Source organism: Molossus molossus, unplaced genomic scaffold (genome assembly GCF_014108415.1).
Source record: "Molossus molossus isolate mMolMol1 unplaced genomic scaffold, mMolMol1.p scaffold_m16_p_7, whole genome shotgun sequence".
NCBI lineage: Eukaryota > Metazoa > Chordata > Mammalia > Chiroptera > Molossidae > Molossus > Molossus molossus.
The window spans coordinates 96852887-96875669 of record NW_023425401.1 but is presented as its reverse complement, the minus strand read 5'-3'; the positions used below and the strand labels follow the sequence as shown (position 1 = coordinate 96875669).

The 22783-nt window shown below is 46.5% G+C and overlaps 1 protein-coding gene across 1 annotated transcript in view; it reads right to left on the bottom strand.

Annotated features, from left to right (window-relative positions):
* LRGUK (leucine rich repeats and guanylate kinase domain containing) overlaps positions 1-22783 on the bottom strand; it is a 111749-nt gene that overhangs the window by 57139 nt on the left and 31827 nt on the right. The window contains exons 7-11 of the mRNA XM_036246338.1: positions 21654-21797; positions 14460-14540; positions 10678-10764; positions 9047-9156; positions 3755-3874 (exon numbers count right to left, since the gene is read on the bottom strand). Coding sequence (XP_036102231.1) covers positions 3755-3874; positions 9047-9156; positions 10678-10764; positions 14460-14540; positions 21654-21797 — 542 coding nt within the window. The remainder of the gene's footprint in view (positions 1-3754; positions 3875-9046; positions 9157-10677; positions 10765-14459; positions 14541-21653; positions 21798-22783) is intronic.

Below are 22783 nucleotides of genomic sequence, written 5' to 3'. Positions count from 1 at the left end.
CACACAGAGAAACATTCACTGTGAAGTATGCTGCCCAAATATGGACATTTTAAAAAGAAACACTTCTTTTTAAAGGTGTCACTAAACTTACTTAGAAAGAAATAATACCAAATTTTAGACACAGCAATCAGCTTTGATCATCACCTTTGATATCCTGCCTGTCCCTTGTAAATACAGTTACAACTGTAAGTGAACTTTCCATGAGTCCGTCACTTACTAATTAACTTGCTCATTAAGTCATGGTCAGTTTTAAAGCATGGTTCGTGATGGGAGCCGCGGTCCGTGAGTTGCACCTAACAGACGAAAGAGCTGAGTTAGGCGTTAGCCCCAGGCTTCAACACCAGCCCCACAGTCTGGGTGGGGTAGACATTCTGAAGGCCAAGTCTGCAGCCCGCTGTCACCCAGGGTCCTCACAAACCAAGTACACGGCGAGGAGGAAAGGATCCGGAGGGGAAGGAGTCCAGGAGGCCAGGCCGAACACTGGGGTGTTCGGATACCCAGGGAAACGCAGTGAGAAGAAAACGGTCTCTCAGGAGAGCTGGCAGGGGGATGGGGAAGCAGGAATTTCGTCAGGGTGATTCAGAAGCATGCAGATTTAGAATCGCAGTTCTGACCACACTGCCTCGGAATCAATAAACGTATTATCGGAAACACCGAGGCAGAGGCTTGGCTCGAGCGCATCTAAATCCAGGCACGCCGTACTGTCAGCAAGTGAACTCTTCCAGTGAATGTCCACAAGAGCCCAGGTCTTCCTAGGGCACCTGGTAGGCAAATTAAACTGTTTCCAATACTCGGTGCGCATGATGTGTCACTGAACTGCTGGGCGGAATTTAAGAGGTCACACTGAAGATTCCGGCACATCCTTGTCTGACTACTGAATTCCAGGAAGCCACCACTTCTGACTCGCGCCAGCACCACGGTCACTGCATCCGGACCGGTCCCGTCTCCAGCCCCCCTCCCGCAGGCGGCCGGCCCACAGAAGCGCTCCGCAGTGCAGCTGCAGTCAGGACACCCCCTGCTTAGACACCCTCAGGATCAGCCCCCGTCTTGGCTTTCAAGGCCTGTCTGCCGCCTCCCTTCCTACTTCAAGCTTAGCCCTCCCCAGAGGGCACTTTCAGTTCATCCCTGTGCCCGCCATGCTGCGCAGCACAAGCCGCGCTCCAGCCCACAGCCCTCTGCTCTTCTCTCTCCAGAGGCGTTCACTTCCCTCGTGGCCGCAGCCCCAAGCTGGTTCCTTGTGAGCAGCATGCACCAGGATCGGCTGCACGCTGCCAGGACAGGACCCACGTCTGCGTGTGTCCGCTTTCACCACCAGCACGTTAACACTATGGAAGGCTGAGCGACCTGCCCACGTTTGCAGCATCTGTTTACGCAGACAGGTCCCCCTAGACGGCGTGTAGGTCGCTGTCGCTCATGCCAGCTCTTTTAGCCAAATAGCCGTGGTCTTTTACGTCTGAATTGCGGTGTTAAAAATAAAATATATTTAGTAGTCAGCATCGCAATAGGTTATGCAAACAGAAAGTGCTAGAAAAGAGAGATGTAAGGAAGCACAGAGGTTTTCCTCTCGTGAGTGTTCGGGTCACTTAAGGGGCCGTAAGTCCATGGCACGAACGGGCATGCGGTACTGTTTTGTGTTTCCCGCGTCATCCCGACTCTTCTGGGAAGCCGCTGGTTTGGGTGGTAATGTTAAGGATGGAAACAGAGAGACTCTGAAGGCAGCGAATCTGTACTTCCAGGCCACTCGTAATACAGCTAAAGGACATCCAACCCTCTGCGAAAACCAGGAACAGAGTAAACTCGAACCTAAGACAAGAGCACAGGCTCCCGCCCACACCGACATGTATCACACCTCCAGGCATGCTTTTAATGGCCACGCCACTTAGCACACGGAACTTCCAGCAAATGCCTTGGTCTTGGGTCAATGCAATTTCAAGAGGAAGACAAAACACCAGGAGGAAATAAATAACTAGGAGGATAGGGGCATTGGTCCCTACCCTCTGGGGTTGACAGATGAGCCCTGAAAACAGACATTGAACAAACCAATCACAAGCATGATGAATAAGCATTCTAACAGGGGAAATACAGGATTTCATGGAAATGGATAACTGGGGGCTTATCCAGGCGAGAATGGAGAGAGGCAGCCTGGCCCCGAATCTTGGTGAGGAGTTGGTAACCCCTCCCAGAACACGTGACCCAGCGCGCCTCAGCGGTGCATGCCACAAACGGACATGAGGGACAGCCACCAACCACTGGCAACATAATCGGTACCCAAGGTGTGCAAGGAATTCTAATCAGAGAAGGCCTTGGTTCTCTTCACTTCAATTCTCCAAAAGGTTCCAGGCTGATATACTAGCACAATAGTCAGGATACACCCATTTGCCCTGACTTTCCATTCTCTGCATTCCACTCATTTTTTCACAATAGGTTCACTACCCATATATTAGCATAATGGCACTACTATACGTTTTTATTCTAATATTAAGCTTTAATTTATTTCTGTTACTTCAGGGCACTTAAAATATATTAATGAGTAAATTATTCTTTAGTATTTGTATCCTAAGGTTGTTTAAATGAGGAATAGAATTTCAGATCTCTAAATAAATGGACCTGCTTCGAATAGTATTTGCATTGTTTGAACACGTGTGGCTGAAGGGAAGGAACTTGGCTGTAACAGCATTAGGAAATAATTTGCATTTATTTTTCTGGCTGTCCTATATATCTTTGCAGTCACATCCGTAGCTCACGGACAAACACCACTAATCTAAAAGTAATTTCTTTGCCCTACAGAAAAAATAAATAAAATAAAAGAGGATACTAGTTTAAAAGACCACAGTGATCATTCTAAATCAGATTCTCAGAAACTTTTCCAAAGCTGTAAATCCCGCTGAGGGCTTCTTTTGCTTGGTTCTAGTTTTCTGGACATTTCCTGCTCATCTGGGCCTTCAGGGAAGGAATCAGGTAGCAGAGTATCTGTTCCCGAAAGCTGCCCATGTGCTTGCCGGGTGTGGACCTGGGGGAAAGGAGAGGACAGAGTCCTGCTGCCCCCTGGACTTTCCTTCCCCGAAACCTGCCTCCAAGAGGAAGCCTGGCACTGGCCGCTTTGGCTCAACGGTTGGAGCGTTGGCCCCCGAACCAGAGAGTCATGGGTTCAATTCCGGTCAAGGGCACATACCTCAGTTACAGTTGGATCCCTGGCCCTGGTTGGGGTCGTGTGGGAGGCAACCAGTCGATTTCTCTCTCTCTCTCTCTCTCTCTCTCTTTCTCTTTCTCTCTCTCCCCTACTCTGTCTGAGGATAAATGAAAGAATATCCTTGGGTGAAGATTTAAAAAAAAAAAAAGGAGGAAGCCCGGAGTGGAGAGGGAGAGGCTGAGAGCTGGCGGCCGGGGTCCCAGCAGAGAGGGCAGAGGCGGCGTGTCCCCGTGCACAGATCCGCCCAGCACACATCACAACAGTGACCCGTGCTGTCACCGCGCTCAGCAACAGCACGAGCCCACGTTCCAACGCCGCTGGGCTTAATTAAAAACACGTGTCTTTCCTAACCTTGGAGCGTGGTTCCGGCGGGCACAGCATTCAAGTCACACATTTAGAGGGTTACAGTAAACAAAACAGACAGTGTACATCACAGTGTAATAAATGGCAAAGAAGCGGATACGCTCCTCCCTCCCTCCCTCCCTCCCACTCGGAGCTTGCTTCGAATGAGAGCCAAAAGAGCCACGGCCGAGCCTGCGGCCTGACCAGCCCCGACGGACTCACCCGTATCTGAAGTAGGTGCTGAACTGTCTGCAGAGGCGGTGGGCCAGCTCCCGTTTCCCACAGGCTTCCGGGCCAGCCAAGACCAGCAGCGGGTAAGGCGTATCCAGGCTGGGCAGGGTGCTGCAACACAGGGCGGGTCAGTGCCGGGCTGCTGGGGTCGGAGCCGGGGCTAACGCCGGGGTGGGGCCGGCTGCTCCCAGTCACATCAGTCCGGGCCGAGCCCTCGCTGTGTGTAGGCGATGCAGAGCGGGTGGCCTTCCTTTCCAGAGGCAAGCCAGTGGCCACACTATGCCCAAAACAGTATTCACAGCATAGATACCACGGAAAATCCCAATCTGTACAAAGCTAACTTAGCAGTGTTTTTAAAATCAAATACATGGTAAGGCATATTCACTCTTGGTGGATGAAGTAGTCCCCCAGGAATTTCAAAAGGAAGGAAGACTGCCCTCCGAGGGTTCAACTGGAACGTCCCCACCTACTGAATCGGCGACCAGTACGCAGAGAATCGGCAGTAACTGCCACCTCCTCGAGCACGGGCTGTGTGCCAGGCTCTAGTCTAGACGCTCACACGCATGGCCTCATGCAGGCATCGCAGGAAGCCAATGAAGGCACTTCCTGACCCCCCCCCCCCCCCCGCAGCGCAGCGCAGCGCGTGGACACCAAACACAGCGGGTCGGGAACCTGCTCAGAGTAACAGCTGACAAGCGAGCGAGGACACGTGGCTCTAGGCCCGGCTTCCCCCGGAGAACGAGGGTATCGCTAAAATCTCCTGCCACAACCGGAGCTAAAGTGCTGGATTCCACTGACACTAATTATAGAGTAAATATAATATTGTAAACAAACATGCTGAGGTGTGGATTCTACGAGGACGAGGGGTGTGCTCACATGAAAACAGAACTCGAGAGCAACGCCCGTGGGAAATGTGTAACTGACCTGGGCACAAGGTATCTCTACCAACCACAAATCTGTGTGTGTGGGGGGGGGAGCGGTGGGGTGCCATCTGCTGGTCTCAGAGCCAGGGAGCCCCCACAGCCGATGGGCACCCACTGGGAAGCAGGCGGGGTGGCCCACGAATGCTCCCAGCAGCTGGCTCATGACCCCGGACCCGGAACCAGCCCGGATGAACTGCTGAGCTGACTGTGGTGCATACACACCAAGCCACGCTGGGGGCGATCAAAAGAAATAACTGCTGATTCATCCCACTGCTTGGATGAATCTCTGGGGAACAAGGTTAAGTTTTAAAAAGCCAATCCCAAAGGTTTGCTCTACAGCATTCCATTTATATAACTGTCTTGCAGTGACAAGTGTACACAGATGGGGAGCAGGTTACGGGTTGCCAGCGGCTGGGGAGACGAGAAAGGAGGAGGTGGATGTGGCTATGAAAGGGAAGCATGGGGACCCTAGTGACAAACTCTTCTGCGCCCAGCCTGTGCTGCTCACAGGAATCTAGCACGTGATGGACCAGCAAAGACCTAAGCACACACGAGGACACGCCCCAGTGGGAACTCTGACCATGCTGGTGCCGCACCAACATCAGCTCTCTAGGTGTGACATCCTGCTGTAGCTATGCAAGATGTTACCAGTGGGGGACACCGAGAGATACATAGAATTTCTCTGTGTTGTTTCTTTTTTTAAATGTGTTTTTATCAGTTTTTTAGAGAGAGAGGAAGGGAGAGAGAGATAGAAACATTGATGGGAGAGACAAACCGATCGGCCGGCTCCTGCACGCCCCCACTGGGGATCGTGCCCTGACCCAGAACCAAACAGGGACCTCTCCATCCATGGGATGGCACTCAGTCCACTGAGCCACACTGGCCGGGCTCTGAATTGTTTCTTACAACTGCATGTGAATCTAAATGATCTCAAAATAACTTTTTAATGATCAAAGAGAAGAAAAATCTGAGAGAAAGTGACAATTATTAAAAACAGGCAAACGAGACCTTCTTCCTCAAGAAGAAAACCAAAGCAAAAGAACAGCACAAATATTAAAGGCTGCAATTAAAGAGAACTTTCCTGAAATCATAAAATAAAACAGAACTATATCTTGTGAAAGAACACACAACATACGTGAGAATATTAGCCCAGAACGATGAATACTAAGACACAGGCTGGTAAAATTACTGGACTTAGAAAAAGAACCAAAAATTGTTCAACTACAAAAAGGGAACTATGACATGAGGGAAAGAAGATCAGCTCATCATCAGAATTTTGACAGCAATGTTTTGCAGTCGAATAAAGTGAAGTGACATCTTTAATATGTTCAAGGAAAAAAGGATGAACAATGGACTTTATATACTGTCGTAAAAACGTCTTTCAATTCAATGGGCAGAGACTATTATCAACGAGGGATACTGATCCCATAGACCCTCCTAAGGAATCTCCTAGAGAAAGATTCATACAACCAAAATGCCTCAAGAGACATCAATATAAGGGCTGAACATGAGCAATAGATATGTAGTTATCCAGAAAGCTACGACCAAAGGACAGCCATGGAGAACGTGCAGTTGTGACCATATCTGTTCTTACAGTAAAGACAGTACATTATTTTTAAAATGGGGTGTTTGGCACTTACCTAAAATATACACAATAGGCTAATTCATAGAGACAGAAAGTAAATTAGAAGTTACCAGGGACTGGGAGTAGCCGGGAGTTGGGTGTTATTGTTAATTTCTGTTTGGGGCGGTAAAAATGTTTTGGAAATAGATGGTGAGGATGGTTGCTCAACACTGTGAATATAAGTAATGTCACTGAACTGTACACTTTAAAATGGTTAAAGTAGCGAATTTTATGTTATAGATATTTTACCATAATAAAAAATGGGGGGCAGGGGTTTAATGGGAAGAGCATAGGCAACACATGTCCAGTGCTGTCCGTAATCCTGTTGGTGGTGGTGTTGGTGTTGGTATTCTGACACTGCTGTTGCGTAATGTGGGATTTTAGAAACAGAGTGATTATGGGGTGTCCTAATTCCACCCTTTGCACCCTTGGTGTGGAAGGAAAGGAAGGGGTTAAGTAAAAGATCAACTGTAGTCTTGACATTGAACTGCAAGTATCAATCTGCATTGGGGAGGTATTTTATCATCTATTTATAGATTGGTACAGATAGAGCTATCTAGATATCGATTAGATAGACAGAAACAGATTGGACAGGTGTAGACAGATAGGCACAAATGAGATAGAATAGATGAATGTATGGATGGAAGAACGAAGGAAGGAGGGAAGAAAGGAAGGAAATACATATATTTCTAGTCTGTCCACTACAATGCCTAGAAACAATGACCAACCTGAGAGCAAGGATGATCTCTAGCACTCAGATTGTGATTGAAAAATATCATTTCTCGCTAACACAAACCAGGGCTTCTTGGGAAAATGGATTATTTCAAGGCTCGGACAGACTTGCACAGGACGGCCTGGAGAACCCTGTCATTCCGGAGAACTCGGAACTATCAGTGACCACCAGGCCAGAGCCCAGGCTCTGCTGGGCCATTCTAACACTGCATCCTCACCCCAGTCATGGAAGGGGCGGGACAGTGATTTCCCCCAAAATGCAGCAGGCAAGTCATAAGGTCAAGAGTCAGGGTTCCGCCCTGGCCAGTTTGGCTCAGCGGTTAGAGCGTCGGCCTGCGGTCCGGAGAGACCCGGGTTTGGTTCCCGCTAAGGGCACGTACCTCGGTTGCAGTTTGTCCCCGGCCCTGGTTGGTCGTGCGGGTGGCAGCCACTCGATGTGTCCCTTCACGTCGATGTTTCTCTCTCTCTCTCCCTTCCTCTCTCTCCCTCCCACTCTGTCTGTACAAAAAATGGAAAAATATCCTTGGGTGAGGATAAAAAAAAAGAAAAGAAAATAGCATTTGCCCTGGCTGGTTTGGCTCAGCGGTTAGAGCGTCGGCCTGTAGTCCTGAGAGACCCGGGTTCGGTTCCCGCTAAGGGCGCGTACCTCGGTTGCAGTTTGTCCCCGGCCCTGGTCGGTTGTGCGGGTGGCAGCCACTCGATGTATCCCTTTCACATCGATGTTTCGCTCTCTTTCTCTGTTCCTCTCCACCCCCCACCCCACTCTACCTGAACAAAAAATGGAAAAATGTCCTCGGGTGAGGATAAAAAAAAAAAAAGAGTCAGGGTTCCTCTTCTGGGGCTGCCAGGGAGCTCCGTGCTGGCCCCGGGGGGCGGGCAGTGACTGAACACTGCTCCGTCCGGGAGCACTGGGCCATTTGCTCTTATCGGCTCAACAGCCAGAAATGATCACAAAATATGTGTTTACCAGGTACTGCTGTACATTTCTCCGATACATATTTTTATATAAATGCGCCCTAAAGCATGAAACAACTAGCAATCTTCATAAACTGAAAAAGAAATACAATGAGGACATAAATGCTCTTAAAAAAATAAAATAAAATGTGCTTTTCCAGATGTATGCAAGTAAATGATAAATCATTTCACCTAGAGGGCTACCATAAATGCATAAAACTGTCAGTGTCTGTATTATTAAATTACATGTAAAAAATAATGTCCTGGATGCAAAATAAAACATTTTGCTCTCGGTGGGAAACCCACCAGGTGATATACAGGAGCAAATATCATATGAAGGAGAGAAGCCATTTATAACCAAGAGATCTTACAAGTATTTGCAAAATGCCTTTGGATATTGACACAATTTCTGCATTATACTGATAGCACAAATGGCCATCTGCTCTGACAGATTGTTTAAAAAGAAAAGGAGAAACCATGGTAAATCTGTCTTCGAACTCGGAGGTGAGAGACGATTCGTGTGTTCAGCCAAGCTGAGCTACTGCGCGGAGTGCAATCACTGGAAGAGCCTTTCGGGCTTCCCTTGGGCCCGCGGGGCTTCCTTCTAGGGACTCGCTAATAATCTGCATTCACAGGACGCTCAACGGCAAAGGTATTAGCATTCACTCACAGCTAAGGAAAAATGTGCAAAGGACAGAAATGATCACCATTGTCTATGGTTCCATCCTACAGCAAAACAAAACAAAACAAACTAACAAAGTCTTATTGATCATAATTATTATTTCACTGTCCTGTGTCACAGGCTAGCCACCATTCAGGGGCCAGATGAAAGGCCACTTATCACCACACTTGGGAAAACACCGAGAGCCCACATTCAAGCATCTGATAATATGTTATAACTGAGCCAACCGGCCTATCAGACAAAGACCTGGCCCTTTCCCTCTGACAAGGTGTGAAAGGAACAGGTCACGAAACAGGAGCCCAGGGAAATGATGGGGTTGTCCTGTGCTCACCCTCCCGAGTTCTCCCCTGAGGCTCCCTATCGAATACCTGTCAAAGATCCTCTGCGGCTGCTGCATCATGCTGTTGACGACATGCATCAGGTGATCCTGGGCTGCGACCACTTCCGGGTGAGGGTTGTATTTATTCACTGCCGATACCTTTTCCAGAATGAGAGATGCAAGAGGGAAGCACATTTCATTTCTATAAAGCGCACAAGGCTTAGATGGTCTTTTTTTTTAATCCTCACCTGAGGACATTTTTCCATTTTTTGTACAGATAGAGTGGGAGGGAGAGAGAGAGAAACATCGACGTGAAAGGGACACATCGAGTGGCTGCCACCCGCACGACCAACCAGGGCCGGGGACAAACTGCAACCGAAGTACATGCCCTTAGCGGGAACCGAACCCGGGTCTCTCCGGACCGCAGGCCGACGCTCTAACCGCTGAGCCAAACCGGCCAGGGCTTTTTTTTTTTTTTTTTAATTAGATGTTCTTGAATGTAGTAGTCTAGACATGCAACCGGGTTAAGAAAATAACTTAACGTGTGCTCGTGAATCTTGGTGCCTGGTCTTCATGTCTACTCGAACTTTCCTAAAACCTAAACAATAGTAATTATTATAAAATATTGAGCTGGAGTCCCTTGGTCCCCTACTTCTTGACACCCTCTGGTTTGGAAGGGAAGAAACAAAATCAAAACCCCTAAAGTCCAAGGTTACTTTTAATACAGTAAACTTCCCAGCTTTTAGTATAAGAAGAAGAAATAAAATTCACAGTTCCAGATTCCAGAGTGTTGATGCTGCAGAATCTTCTCCTCCTGCCATCTCACCAGGAAATATTCTGGTCACCTCAAATTCTACCCAAACCTCCTCCTTTAGCATAACTGTCCCTAAACACATTATCCTGTCTGCCACACCTTTCTTTAATCCAGAGCTTTGAATATCATTCCCTTCGCAAACATCAAAGGGAAAGAGAAATCCAGTAAGTGCCTCTGAGTATGAGACTAATGACAGACTCCCACCTGTAACTATTTCTAACCAAGATTTCAGGAAGGCGTTTGTGACATGAAATACCTGCCCCTCTACATGGGCACGGCTGTTTGCACTCCCGTCTCGAGTCTGCACCCAGTGTAAGAGATCTCTCATTAGGGGAGACTTCGGCGGTCACCAGTTACTACGGCAAGACGAAGTAGCGAGCACAGGTAGGGTGGAGGAGAGGCGGGTGCTAGCATTCAAGGTGGCTCCGCAACTGTGTGTCCTGATGAATTGTTATCTCAAAGAGCAGAATGAAGGATTTCAAATAGCAGAGTAGTGACTCATTTGAGTACCTTTTAAGTATATGGTGGAATGACATTATAATACATTTCATTATTAAATGAATTTTTAGGGTAACATAGAATGACACACCCTTTAAATATGATAGTTATCTAAATTAATAGTCTGCCATAATGCTACCGGCCTATACAAATGGAACGCTGCTGCTGAATGTGGGTTGATACTCAGCTTTGCAGAGGGTTAAACACACTGATCCTAGCACAAGGAAATACTCTCTAAACAAACAATTCATTTACAACATATAAATTAATTATGCGTCTCATTTACTGATTTTATTGGTCCTGCAGCAGGCAGCATAAGCTTTTCAGCTTATTAACTGAGAAACGCATGCAATAATATGATTACATACCTTTTCTTCCACTTTAATCTTCTTCTGATCCAATTCTGTTAATCGCAGTAGCATAAAAATGACGAAGAACCAATATTCAGATTTTTCCTATTTAAAATATCAAGAGGACTATTTAATTACCTTCATTTTCCCAAATTAACAAGCACCAGCATTCTATTTCCGTGAGTACTGGTCTATCGCCTACTACCTGCTCCCCCCGCCCCCCGTCATTCACACACACACACACGCACACACACGTCTACATTTTCACACCTACCAGCCCCCTTATATTAACAACTCAAATGCACAACTTATAAAGCTCTTCAAATGTGTGATCATCTCCCTGTGTGATAAGCAGGACAGGTACGATTATCTTCATTTCTTTTATTTATTTATTTTTTTTAAATCCTCACCCGAGGACATTTTTCCATTTTTTGTTCAGATAGAGTGGGAGGGAGAGAGAGGAATAGAGAGAGAGAGAGAAACATCGATGTGAAAGGGACACATCGAGTGGCTGCCACCTGCACAACCGACCAGGGCCAGGGACAAACTGCAACCGAGGTACGCGCCCCTAGCGGGAACCGAACCCGGGTCTCTCAGGACCGCAGGCCGACGCTCTAACCGCTGAGCCAAACTGGCCAGGGCGATTATCTTCATTTCTAAAGAGAAAACCAACTAAGCCTCAGAGAGTTCAGCATTTCATCTAAGGATCCATGGCTAGCGACTCAAACCCTATCTTCTCACTCAGTGATTTCAACCTTTTACATCTCATGGCACACAGAAACTAATGACTAAAATTCCGCAGCACAGCAAAAGCATTTTTGGGTATAATTTCGGTTGATTTACAAAAAATACTAATAGTAATTATCTACCCTTTTTGCTCCAAAAGTGACTTTTTAAAAATAAGCCAATCAGAGAAAGAGTAAGTAGCACATGATTTCACTCATGTGGAACTTAGTGAATAAACTGAACCACTCAGCAAAGCAGAGACAGACTCATAGACAGAGAGCAGACAGCTCTGGTGGGGGTGGGGTGTGAGGGGGGTGGAGAGATTGAGCAAAAATGAAAAAAAAGAGAGAGAACTCATGGACATGGACAACAGTGTGGTGATGATGGGTTGGGGAGGGAGGTGGGGTAGGCGGAAGAAGGCATAGAGAAGATAAATGGTGATGGAAAAAATAAAATAAAATCAGAAATTAAAATAATAATAATAATAATGAAAAAATACAACTTAAAAAACTCAGGTACCTATATTATATATAAGGATTTTTGGTATCAAGAATTAACCAATCAGAGGCAACCTTATTACATGACTGACCAATAAGACTCAACTCTGTTATATCATCTATATATTTATAGTTCAAGACAGGGCATCTGCCCTGGCCAGTTTGGCTCAGTGTTTGGAGCATCAGCCAACAGACCAGAGAGTCCCAGGTTCGGTTCCTGCTAGGGGCACGTACCAAAAAAAAAAAAAAAGACAGGACATCTACACCAGCCAGCTACTGAGGTGTTGGCTGTTGTCGTCTTTTATTTGACAATCTAAGGGAAAAAGAGGTCAGTGCCCCTGACTAAATAGTCAGGTAGTGCACGTTCTAAACATTTTTGTGGCATACTGGTGGAAGATCTGTTCTAACTCCAAAATGTTTCATTATTGCCAACAATGAAACATTATTTATTATTACTTTATCATTTATTTATGACTTTTTATTTTGTATTAATTTACATAATTTATTATGAATTTATTTCACAATAACAAAATGATATTCATTTATGGAGGAATTCCTTTTAACTCCCTACTATCTGCTGTGTTAGGATTATCTGCCTTTTAAAAATATAATTAAAGTTTTTTGTATTATGAAGCCACATCTCTTTGAAGGGAAAGCTATCCGTGATTGATGCACATTATAGATGAGAATGTGAATTAAATGAATATACACTCTCCATGGATCTGAAACTGGGGTTTTGGGGTGGTGGCCCCTTTAAGCCTGGTGGCTTTCTTTCCCAGAGCTGCTTTTACATAGCCTGCCGCATTCCTACACCAAGGACTGTTTTCATTTTTGTTTTGTTTTTTTATCCTCATCCGAGGACATTTTTCCATTTTTTGTTCAGATAGAGTGGGAGGGAGAGAGAGAGAAACATCAACGTGAAAGGGACACATCGAGTGGCTGCCACCCACACGATCAACCAGGGCCGAGGACAAACTGCAACCAAGGTACGTGCCCTTAGCGGGAACCGAACCCGGGTCTCTCTGGACCGCGGGCCGATGCTCTAACTATTGAGCCAAACCGGCCAGGGCCAATTTTTTTTATTATGTTTGCATTTTTAAACATTATTTTTCACTTTTAATTTTTTTGCCTGTCCAGATATATTAATCAAGATACACACAAAAACAAAGGTCCTCAGAGATACATATGGATTCAGGAGTCTATATTGAAAGGTCAGTGAAAAGCAGAGGAGGAAGAGCAGAATGAAGGACAGGGCCCACGGAGGGAGGACAGGGCCCACGGAGGGAGGACAGGGCCCAAGGAGGGAGGACAGGGCCCACGGAGGGAGGACAGGGCCCACGGAGGGAGGACAGGGCCAGGAGGGAGGACAGGGCCCACAGAGGGAGGACAGGGCCCACAGAGGGAGGACAGGGCCAGGAGGGAGGACAGGGCCCACAGAGGGAGGACAGGGCCCACGGAGGGAGGACAGGGCCCACGGAGGGAGGACAGGGCCAGGAGGGAGGACAGGGCCCACAGAGGGAGGACAGGCCAGGAGGGAGGACAGGGCAGGAGGGAGGACAGGGCCCACGGAGGGAGGACAGGGCCCACGGAGGGAGGACAGGGCCCACGGAGGGAGGACAGCGTCAGGAGGGAGGACAGGGCCCACGGAGGGAGGACAGGGCCAGGAGGGAGGACAGGCCAGGAGGGAGAACAGGGCCAGGAGGGAGGACAGGGCCCACGGAGGGAGGACAGGGTCAGGAGGGAGGACAGGGCCAGGAGGGAGGACAGGCCAGGAGGGAGGACAGGCCAGGAGGGAGCACAGGGCCAGGAGGGAGGACAGGGCCAGGAGGACAGGTCCTGTCCATGGGAAAGAGGATGGGCCTGGAAACCGGTCACGGAGCTCTGACTCCCAGATGTGAAGAATCCATGGGAAATCTTTTTTTTTTCTATAATCCTTTTACAGCAACACTTACTTCCCAGCTATATGCAGACAATTACTTTAGGTATCTAATCTTAGACTTTCTTTCCCTTGTTGCAAAATAGGAACCACGTTCTGCCCACACCCCGACACCGTGCATCTTCTAATGTGAAGGGACAGTGCTCCTCCTGCACCTTCACTGCCTCCTGGGGGGGCTCGAGCCCGCACAGACGGGACCCCCAGGCTCTCCCTCTGACAGTGCCGCATGGCGCTGCCTTGCCTTCGCCCTTCTAATTGCTTCCCCGGAGACCGAGAAGGACGACAAACACATTCTCGTTCCTCATGTTCTTCAGCAAACGCACTTCTTGCCCTGGCCGGTTTGGCTCAGCCGTTAGAGCTTCGGCCCGCAGACCAGAGAGACCCGGGTTCGGTTCCCGCTAAGGGCACGGACCTCGGTTGCAGTTCATCCCGGCCCCGGTTGGGGTTGTGCGGGTGACAACCAGTCGATGTGTCTCTTTCACATCGATCTTTCTCTCCCTCTCCCTCCTGCTCTATCTGAACAGAAATGTAAAAAAAGAAAGAAAAAAAAGAGTCCTTGGGTGAGGATTTAAAAAAGCCCTTCTTGAAGAAGAGTTCCAAGAAAGCCCTCATCCCGTCTCCTGACAGAAATGATCTCTTACCTGAATTGGATTTCTGAGAAGATTGAGAACTCGAAGGAGAGGTAGGTGCTCAATGTATTCTACTTCCCCCAGCTCGGCGATCTGTGTAGTCAGAGAAACACAGGATTATCAACAGACTGAATGCACGATGGGAATAAATAGACAGGATACGTCGGATGCTTTAAATCTGACTTATTTTAAAAGTTGTTCCGCTGAACATCCCGTTTTCAAGGAGAATTCTACAGGGTCAAACGAGGACATCAATGCAAGCGAACCAGCCCGTGTTCTGTTCCCCTCTGGCTAGAGAACAGCGAGGTGCTCCCCATCTCAGCCTCGCGCATTTCAAGGCGGCAATGAAAGAACATGGAATCACAGACACGGTACTGAGTGCGCGAGAGGCTGCCGGTCCCCCACCGCCCCTGCAGTTCCCAGTCCGCCCCCAGCACTGCTTCTGCTGGCCCGGTTTCTGTGACCATGAAGCCTTCTTGCTGCGTGTACATGCGCAGCTCTACCGTTTTTTAATAAGAGATCACTGTTTAAGGAGAGATAAAAATGGAAACTGTATGACATAGTTCTTGACATGGGTGTTACACAGGTTCCACCTTACTTTTTTTTTTTAATCCTCACCAGAGGATATTTTCCCATTTAGCTTCAGAGAGAGGGAGAGGGAGAGGGAGAGGGAGAGGGAGAGGGAGAGGGAGAGGGAGAGGGAGAGAGAGAAACATCGACTGGCTGCCTCCCGCATGACCCAACCAGGGCCAGGGAAGGAACCGCAGCCGAGGTGAGTGCTCTTGACCAGAATCGAACCCGAGAATCTTTGGTCTATGGGCCAACACCCTAACTGCTGAGCCAAACCAGCCAGGACTACCTTAAATGTTTTCGTTGAACTCTACAGTTATGTTTTATACTCTCTTCTGTGTAGGTTAACTTTCACAACCTTAAAAAGTAAGGGGGAGCCCTGGCCGGTTTGGCTCAGCGGTTAGAGTGTCGGCCTGTGGTCCAGAGAGACCCGGGTTCGGTTCCCGCTCAGGGCACGTACCTCGGTTGCAGTTTGTCCCCGGCCCTGGTTGGTTGTGTGGGTGGCAGCCACTCAATGTGTCCCTTTCACATCGATGTTTCTCTCTCTCTCTCTCTCTCTCTCTCTCTCTCTCTTCTTCCTCTCTCTCCCTCCCATTCTATCTGAACAAAAAATGGGAAAAGGTCCTCAGGTGAGGATGAAAAAATAAAAAAGTAAGGGGGAAAGGGGGCTCTCAATCTGACCAAGGATAGAGCTTGGGTTGCAGCATGCCAATTTAGTGGAATTTTCCACTAAACTAAACACTTTTACTTAAAATCGCTGTAGTTAGCATAATTATAATTTTATTTCAAATATAGATACTGAACTTTTACAAAAAATTAATACTCACTTTTATTTATATTTATATTTATAATTTATTTATAATTTATATTTATATTTATATGTCTCCCCATCCAACTCATTTCTGCATGTGTTGTAAAAGCCCTCCAACAGCAGAGCCCTGAGAATTCATGAGTTATCCTACCACAAACACAGTGAGAATGTAAACTAGTCCCAGAGCTAAATTGGGCCACGAACATATGCACCATGTTCAAAGGGTGCCATTTTCAAAGACACAATAAGAAAGGCAAATCCCGAGATACAATACACAACCAGCCCGCACTGATCTGGTTATAGCAATATTATGCTTTTATACATAGCTTTTTCTGTAAGATGACCAGCCTGCGCCTTAGACTGCCATCTGGGTCATCGACAAGGTAAAAGGATCCGTTTTTTATACTGTAACTTTCAGGATGGTAGAAAAGTAAACTTGGTTCTCATTGGCTCAGTCGTCACTTTCAAACAAGGGATTTATTTCCCTGTAGAATACAACTCTTGGGCTTGACCTACCACAAATGTTAGGAGCTGTTTTCCCACAGTCACCATATCTCACCAAGTCCTGGCCACGTGCACACAGACGTTGCTGGTGAAGAGTGCAAACTGCACATTCTTCCTAAAGAGCAATCGGTGTTAAAAATGCACACGCTAGCCTGGCCGGGGTGGCTCAGTGGATTGAACATCGTCCCATGCACCAAGAGGTTGATGGTTTGATACCCCGTCAGGGCACACGCCCGGGTTTCTGGCTCAATTCCCAGTAGGGGGCATGCAGGAGGCAGCCAATCAATGTTTCTCACATTGATTTCTCTCTCTCTCAAATCAATAAAAACATTTAAAAAAAAACACCTTAAAAAAAAATAAAAATGTACAAGCTATGAAACAGTTATTCCATGGCAGGAGCTTTATACTGAAGAGATCATCAGACAGGCAAAAATTAGATACAAGAACACTCTAATGTTTTTAGTAAATGTTAAAAATATTCTAAATTCTGCCCTGGCCGGTTTGGCTCAGCGGTTAGAGCGTCGGCCTGCGGTCCCGAGAGACCCGGGTTCGGTTCCCGCTAAGGGCATGTATCTCGGTTGCAGTTTGTCCCCAGCCCTGGTTGGTCGTGCGGGTGGCAGCCACTCGATGTGTCCCTTCACATCGATGTTTCTCTCTCTCTTCCTCTCTCCCCCTCCCACTCTACCTGAACAAAAAATAGAAAAATGTCCTCAGGTGAGGTTAAAAAAAAAAAAAATTCTAAATGCTGAAAGATAAAAATCATATGATCTTATCAATAGATGCTGTAAAAGCATTCGAGAAAATCCAGCACCCATTTCTGATAAAAACGCTCAGTAATGTGGGAATAGAGGGATCATATCTTGACATAATAAAGACCATATATGAAAAACCTACAGCCAACTCCATACTCAATGGACAAAAACTAAAAGCATTTCCCGTAAGAACAGGAACAAGACAGGGATGCCCACTTTTACCACTCTTATTTAACATAGTACTAGAAATCTTAGCCACAGCAATCAGACATGAAGAAAAAAATAAAAGGGATCCAAATCGAAAGAAGGAAGTGAAACTGTCATTATTTGCAGATGATATGATATTGTACATAGAAACCCTAAAGACTCCATCAAAAATCTACTAGATTTAGCCCTGGCCGGTTTTGGCTCAAGGGTTAGAGCATCGGCCTGTGGTCCAGAGAGACCAGGGCTTGGTTCCCGCTAAGGGCGTGTACCTCGATTGCAGTTTGTCCCCGGCCCTGGTTAGTTGTGCAGGTGGCAGCCACTCGATGTGTCCCTTTCACATCGATGTTTCTCCCTTTCTCTCCCTCTCTCTCTCTCTCTCTCTCTCTCTCTTCCTCTCTCTTCTCCCTCCCACTCTATCTGAACAAAAAATGTCCTCGGGTGAGGATTAAAAAAAAAATCTACTAGATTTAATTAATGAATTTGGCAAAGTAGAAGGATACAAAACTAACATCAGGAAATCGACAGCATTCTCATACACCAACAATGAACTCATAGAAAGAGAAACTAAAAAAAAATCCCAGTTACCATCGCTGCAAAAAAATTAACATACCTACAAATAAACTTAACCAAAGAAGTAAAGGACCTCTTCGCAGAAAACTACAGGTCACTGAAATAATAGAGGAAGATATAAAAAAATGGAAGCATATATAATGTTCATGGATTAGAAGAATTAACATCATTAAAATGTCCATACTACCCAAAGCAATCTATAGATTCAATGCAATCCCCAGCAAAACACTAATGACATATCTCACAGAACTAGAACAAATACTCCAAAAGTTTATATGGAACAAAAAACACCCTGAATAGCCACAGCAATCTTGAAAAAGAAGAACAAAGTAGGAGGGATCACAATACCAGATATCAGGTTATACTACACAGCCATTGTAATCAAAACAGCCTGGTACTGGCACAAGAACAGGCAAATAGATCAATGGAACTGAACAGAGAACCCAGAAATTGACCCAAGACATTATGCTCAATTAATATTTGACAACAGTGGCAAGAGCCTCAACATCACTAATCATCAGAGAGATGCAAATTAAAACAACAATGAGGTATCACCTCACACTTGTCAGAATGGCCGCCATCAACAAATCATCAAACAAGTGCTGGTGAGGGTTTGGAGAAAAGGGGACTCTAGTACACTGCTGGTGGGAATGCAGACTGGTGCAGCCACTATGGAAAACAATATGGTGTTAACTCAAAAAATTGGAAATTGAACTGCCATTTGACCCAGAGATCCCACTTCTGGGAATATATCCTAAGAAGCCTGAAACACCAATCAGAAAGAATATATGTACCCCTATGTTCATAGCAGCACTATTTACAATCCCTAAGATTTGGAAACAGCCCATTCATTTGGAATTCAGTCCATCAATGAATGAGTGGATAAAAAAGCAGTGGTACATATACACAATGGAATACTATGCAGCTGCAAGAAAGAGAGATCTCTTATCCTTAGAGATGACATGGAGGGACCCGGAGAGTATTATGCTAAGCGAAACAAGCCAATCAGATCAATATACCATATGGTCTCACTTATATGTGGAATGTAATGAACAAAACAAACTGATGAACAAAATAGACCCAGAGATATAGAAGTAGGGTACAGATTGACAAACTTCAGAAGAAGGGGATGGGTGAGAGGGAAGAGATAAACCACAGAACTTATATGCATGTATGTGTAACCAATGGACATGGACAACAGTGCTGGGAACAGGATGGGGGAGACCGGGAGGAGGGTGTCAATGGGGGGAAAAGGAGAAACACCTGTAACAAAAACAAATTAATTAAAAAATTTTCTAAATCCCTAAAAGCTCCATCGATATGTGATTCAATGAGTCATAGTGCAGTTACATAATAGGAACACCATGCACCCAAATGAGAAGATGGTGACATCTACGGTGACCGACATGGAAAAATATTCAAATGTTATAAAGAACATGAACAGAATGACTGTGGACCACACAATTATATTACCACTAAGATGTCAGCTGGGATCGCTGGTCTTTCCAGAGTCCAGTGAGAGGAGTCCAGCTTCCCTCAGTCTTTTCAAAGGCAGGACGAGGCTGTAGGGCCGGGGGAGCAATGTCGAGTAGCCTGGCTTCGGGTTCCCATGGCTGCTGAATCAGCCACGTGCACCAGGTCCTGGCTGCCTGCATGTGCCCCCCTCTCCTGGGGATCCATCTCCCCCATGTCTTCTCTCTTCAAATGCCAAGACCCAAGGCTGTGTGTATCACAGACGATTACAGATGGGGTGGGGACACAGCGCCCCAAATGACCTAAGGTGAATATTGCCCCAAAGGTTATATCCTGAAAGGAACTTCAGCCACCTGCTGCTAAGACCGTCATACCAGCAGAGCTGATCCCCAGATTCTCATGCCCCTCTTCTCGAGCCTCCTCTGCCTCTTCGCTACTCCCCGCCCTCCGGAAGCCCGTCAACGTTGACTTCACAGGGAGAGTACTTTAGATGATTCTTTTTTTGCCATTTCCTTCTAGGCCATGCTCGCCAAGCCTTACCATCCAGACCTGATGGGGCCTGTGAAAGCTTTTCTCTAGATAGGTAGGTAGACAGACAGACAGGCAGATAGACCACATGAAGAATACTGATGAAAGTGCTACTCAGAAAACATTCCTCACATCAAATTAACCACATGAGAAGTAATCTCTGTGTTGTTTCTTTTAAATGATACATTTTCCATCCCTGACACACAGCATCCTCAGTAGTCCTGGAGAAATCTCTGAGGGACTCTTTGGATGGCTCAAAGAATATTTCGAAGTACTGTTGGTTGCTCCCCAACCTGCCCACGGGGAGCCAGGGAGTTATGTTATTGTTACGAACCCAATCATTGCCTCTGGGAAATGCAGCCACATGGTTTTTTAATGGAGTCTCTTTAATATTTGAAAATTACAAACTCCTTTCTTCACTCACTCTTTTCTTTAAACTTTTCAAATGTACTTTGAATGATCTCTTGAAATGGAAGGAAACAGTATACTGTTCGTGAGGTCTTTCTAGACCAGCGCTATCCAGTACGGTAGGTACTAGCCAGGAGTGGCAGCTTAGCACTAGGAAAGTGGCCAGCAGGAATCAAGCATACTTGGTGTAAAACACACACTAGATGTAGAAATCTTAGTGTAAAGCAACAGAATATAAAAGAGCTCATCTGTAATTTTTATGTAGATTACATGTTGCAACAATGATATTTTGGATGTACTGAGCAAAACTGATTTGAAACTGATTTCACCTGTTCCTTTTTACCTCTTTACTGTGGCTACTAGAAAATTAAAAATTGCCCACACAGTTATGTCTCGCATTATATTTTTATCAGAAAACACTCTTCTAGGACATTTATACTATATGCTTTTCTTAAGAGAGGGCCATTAGCATTTCATTTACTGTATTACCCTGCAGGGTTAAGAACACGAACTCCTGCCCAGCCAGTGTGGCTCAGTGGTTGAGCATAGATCCATGCACCAAGAGGTGGCCAGTTTGATTCCCGGTCAGGGCACATGCCCAGGTTGTGGGCCCGATCCCCAGTGGGGGGCATGCAGGAGGCGGTCAATCCATGTTCTCTCTCATCGATGTTTCTATCTCTCTCTCCCTCTGTCTCTAAAAATCAGTAAAGAAAAAAAATAATAATAATAATTAAAAATACATAAATAAAATACAAGTAAGAGTGAAAGCCAATTTGTGTAATGTGTGACATAATGTTCATTAAGCCAGAAACAGAAATGTGAGTAAGTCCAACCCCCGACTCGCGCAGCTGGGGACACACTGCTGTTGCCAGAGGGCTCGAGAGCTCACCCCGCGCCTCCCTGCTCTCCGTGGCAGCCGTGGGCCGCGCCAGCCTGTGGCCATTCTCCCGTCCGCACTGCCCTGCTTGGGCATCTCAGGCACTCCTAATGCTGCCCTCTACACAGACTTTCCCACGGACACGCACTCCAGACAGCCGCGGGCTCGGGGTTGCCGTGGAAACCTTTAAACCGCGTGATGAGGAATCAGCGACGTTTCAAAAATAAAGAATCGCGTGCACAACCCATGGACACAGACTTTAGGTTGGGGAGAGCAGGAGGGCGGGGGAGGGGGTCAATGGGGACAAGAAGGGGGACATCTGTAATACTTTCAACAATTAAAGAAAAAAGAATTGTAAGTGTTTTTTGTTTTTTTAAGTCCTTCAACTACTGCTCCAGGAGGTTTCCTAGAATGACATTTCTAAGCTGGCATTTAATGTGACAGCCCGTGAGCAGCCAGTAATGGGTCCCGACACTGAACCGGACGCGTGCGGAGCAGGGGCTCACCTTGTTGTCCTCCAGGTTGATCACCTCCAGGAAGTCGTGGTTCTCTAAGCCTTGCAGGCTGCTGATCTGGTTGTGGGACAGGTCCACGATCTGCAGGGCTCTCAGTTCGTCCAAACCCGTGATCTTCTTGATCTGGTTGTAGCTCTAAAATGGATAAACGCACCCAGTGTCTTAAGGGCCTCCACAGGAAAAGGCGTAATGACAAGTTTTCATTCTGAATACTGCCCCAAATCTCTAAAAAGCAGTAAGCCACTCTTGTCTGCCTCCCTAAACACATACACACACAGCCCAGAAAGGGATCTCAGCTTCTCAGCCGGAAAACCGAGAATACAATACCTGCATCAAGTTAAAGCAAGATGAATAGTGAAGTGAGTAGGACAGACAAAAGCTAGGTAATGCAAGCTTTCTACAGTGCATAACCGAAAGCCCAGTGACAGCATAACCCCATGTTTATCTTTAGAAATAAAATGTAATGCAGTTCTTTCCACGGCATCACAATAAGACACTTGAATATTGTCATATCCACATACAACTTGCTTTCAGCAACATTCTAAATATAATCACTCCATTTCACGAGAGCCGTCACAGTCCCATACGAGCCTTCAGTTCTCGGGCTCTTGTGAGGTTCCCGCCTCCTGAATCTGGGCTGGACCTGTGACTGGTCTTAACCAATGGAATAGGGTAGGAGCGCGCCAGTTCCAAGTCTAAGGAGTAAGAAGGCCTAGCAGCTTCCCCTGTTGTGTCTGGAAGCCCCGAGCTGCACTGTTAGAACACTGCCTACTCTATTGGAGTGAATTTGTGGAGGGGTCCCATGGAGGAGAGGTCACATGGAGAGAGGTACTGAGACTAAACACAGAGGAAAAATCCATCCATTCCAGCATCCCAGCAGGGCCTAGACCCCAGCCAATCTGCCAGGTGAATGAGGCAGGTGCAGAGGAACCACTCTGCTGAACCCAGCTCAAACTGCAGAGTTGCTAGCTAACAATATGGTTAGCTATTAACGTTTCTCCACGCCACCACACTTGGGGTGGCTTATTATACAGCAGTAGAAAACCGAACTGAATTCTTCAATAATCCACACAAGCATCCTCTCAGATAATGAGCATAAAACAAAGAAAGATTCAAGACTC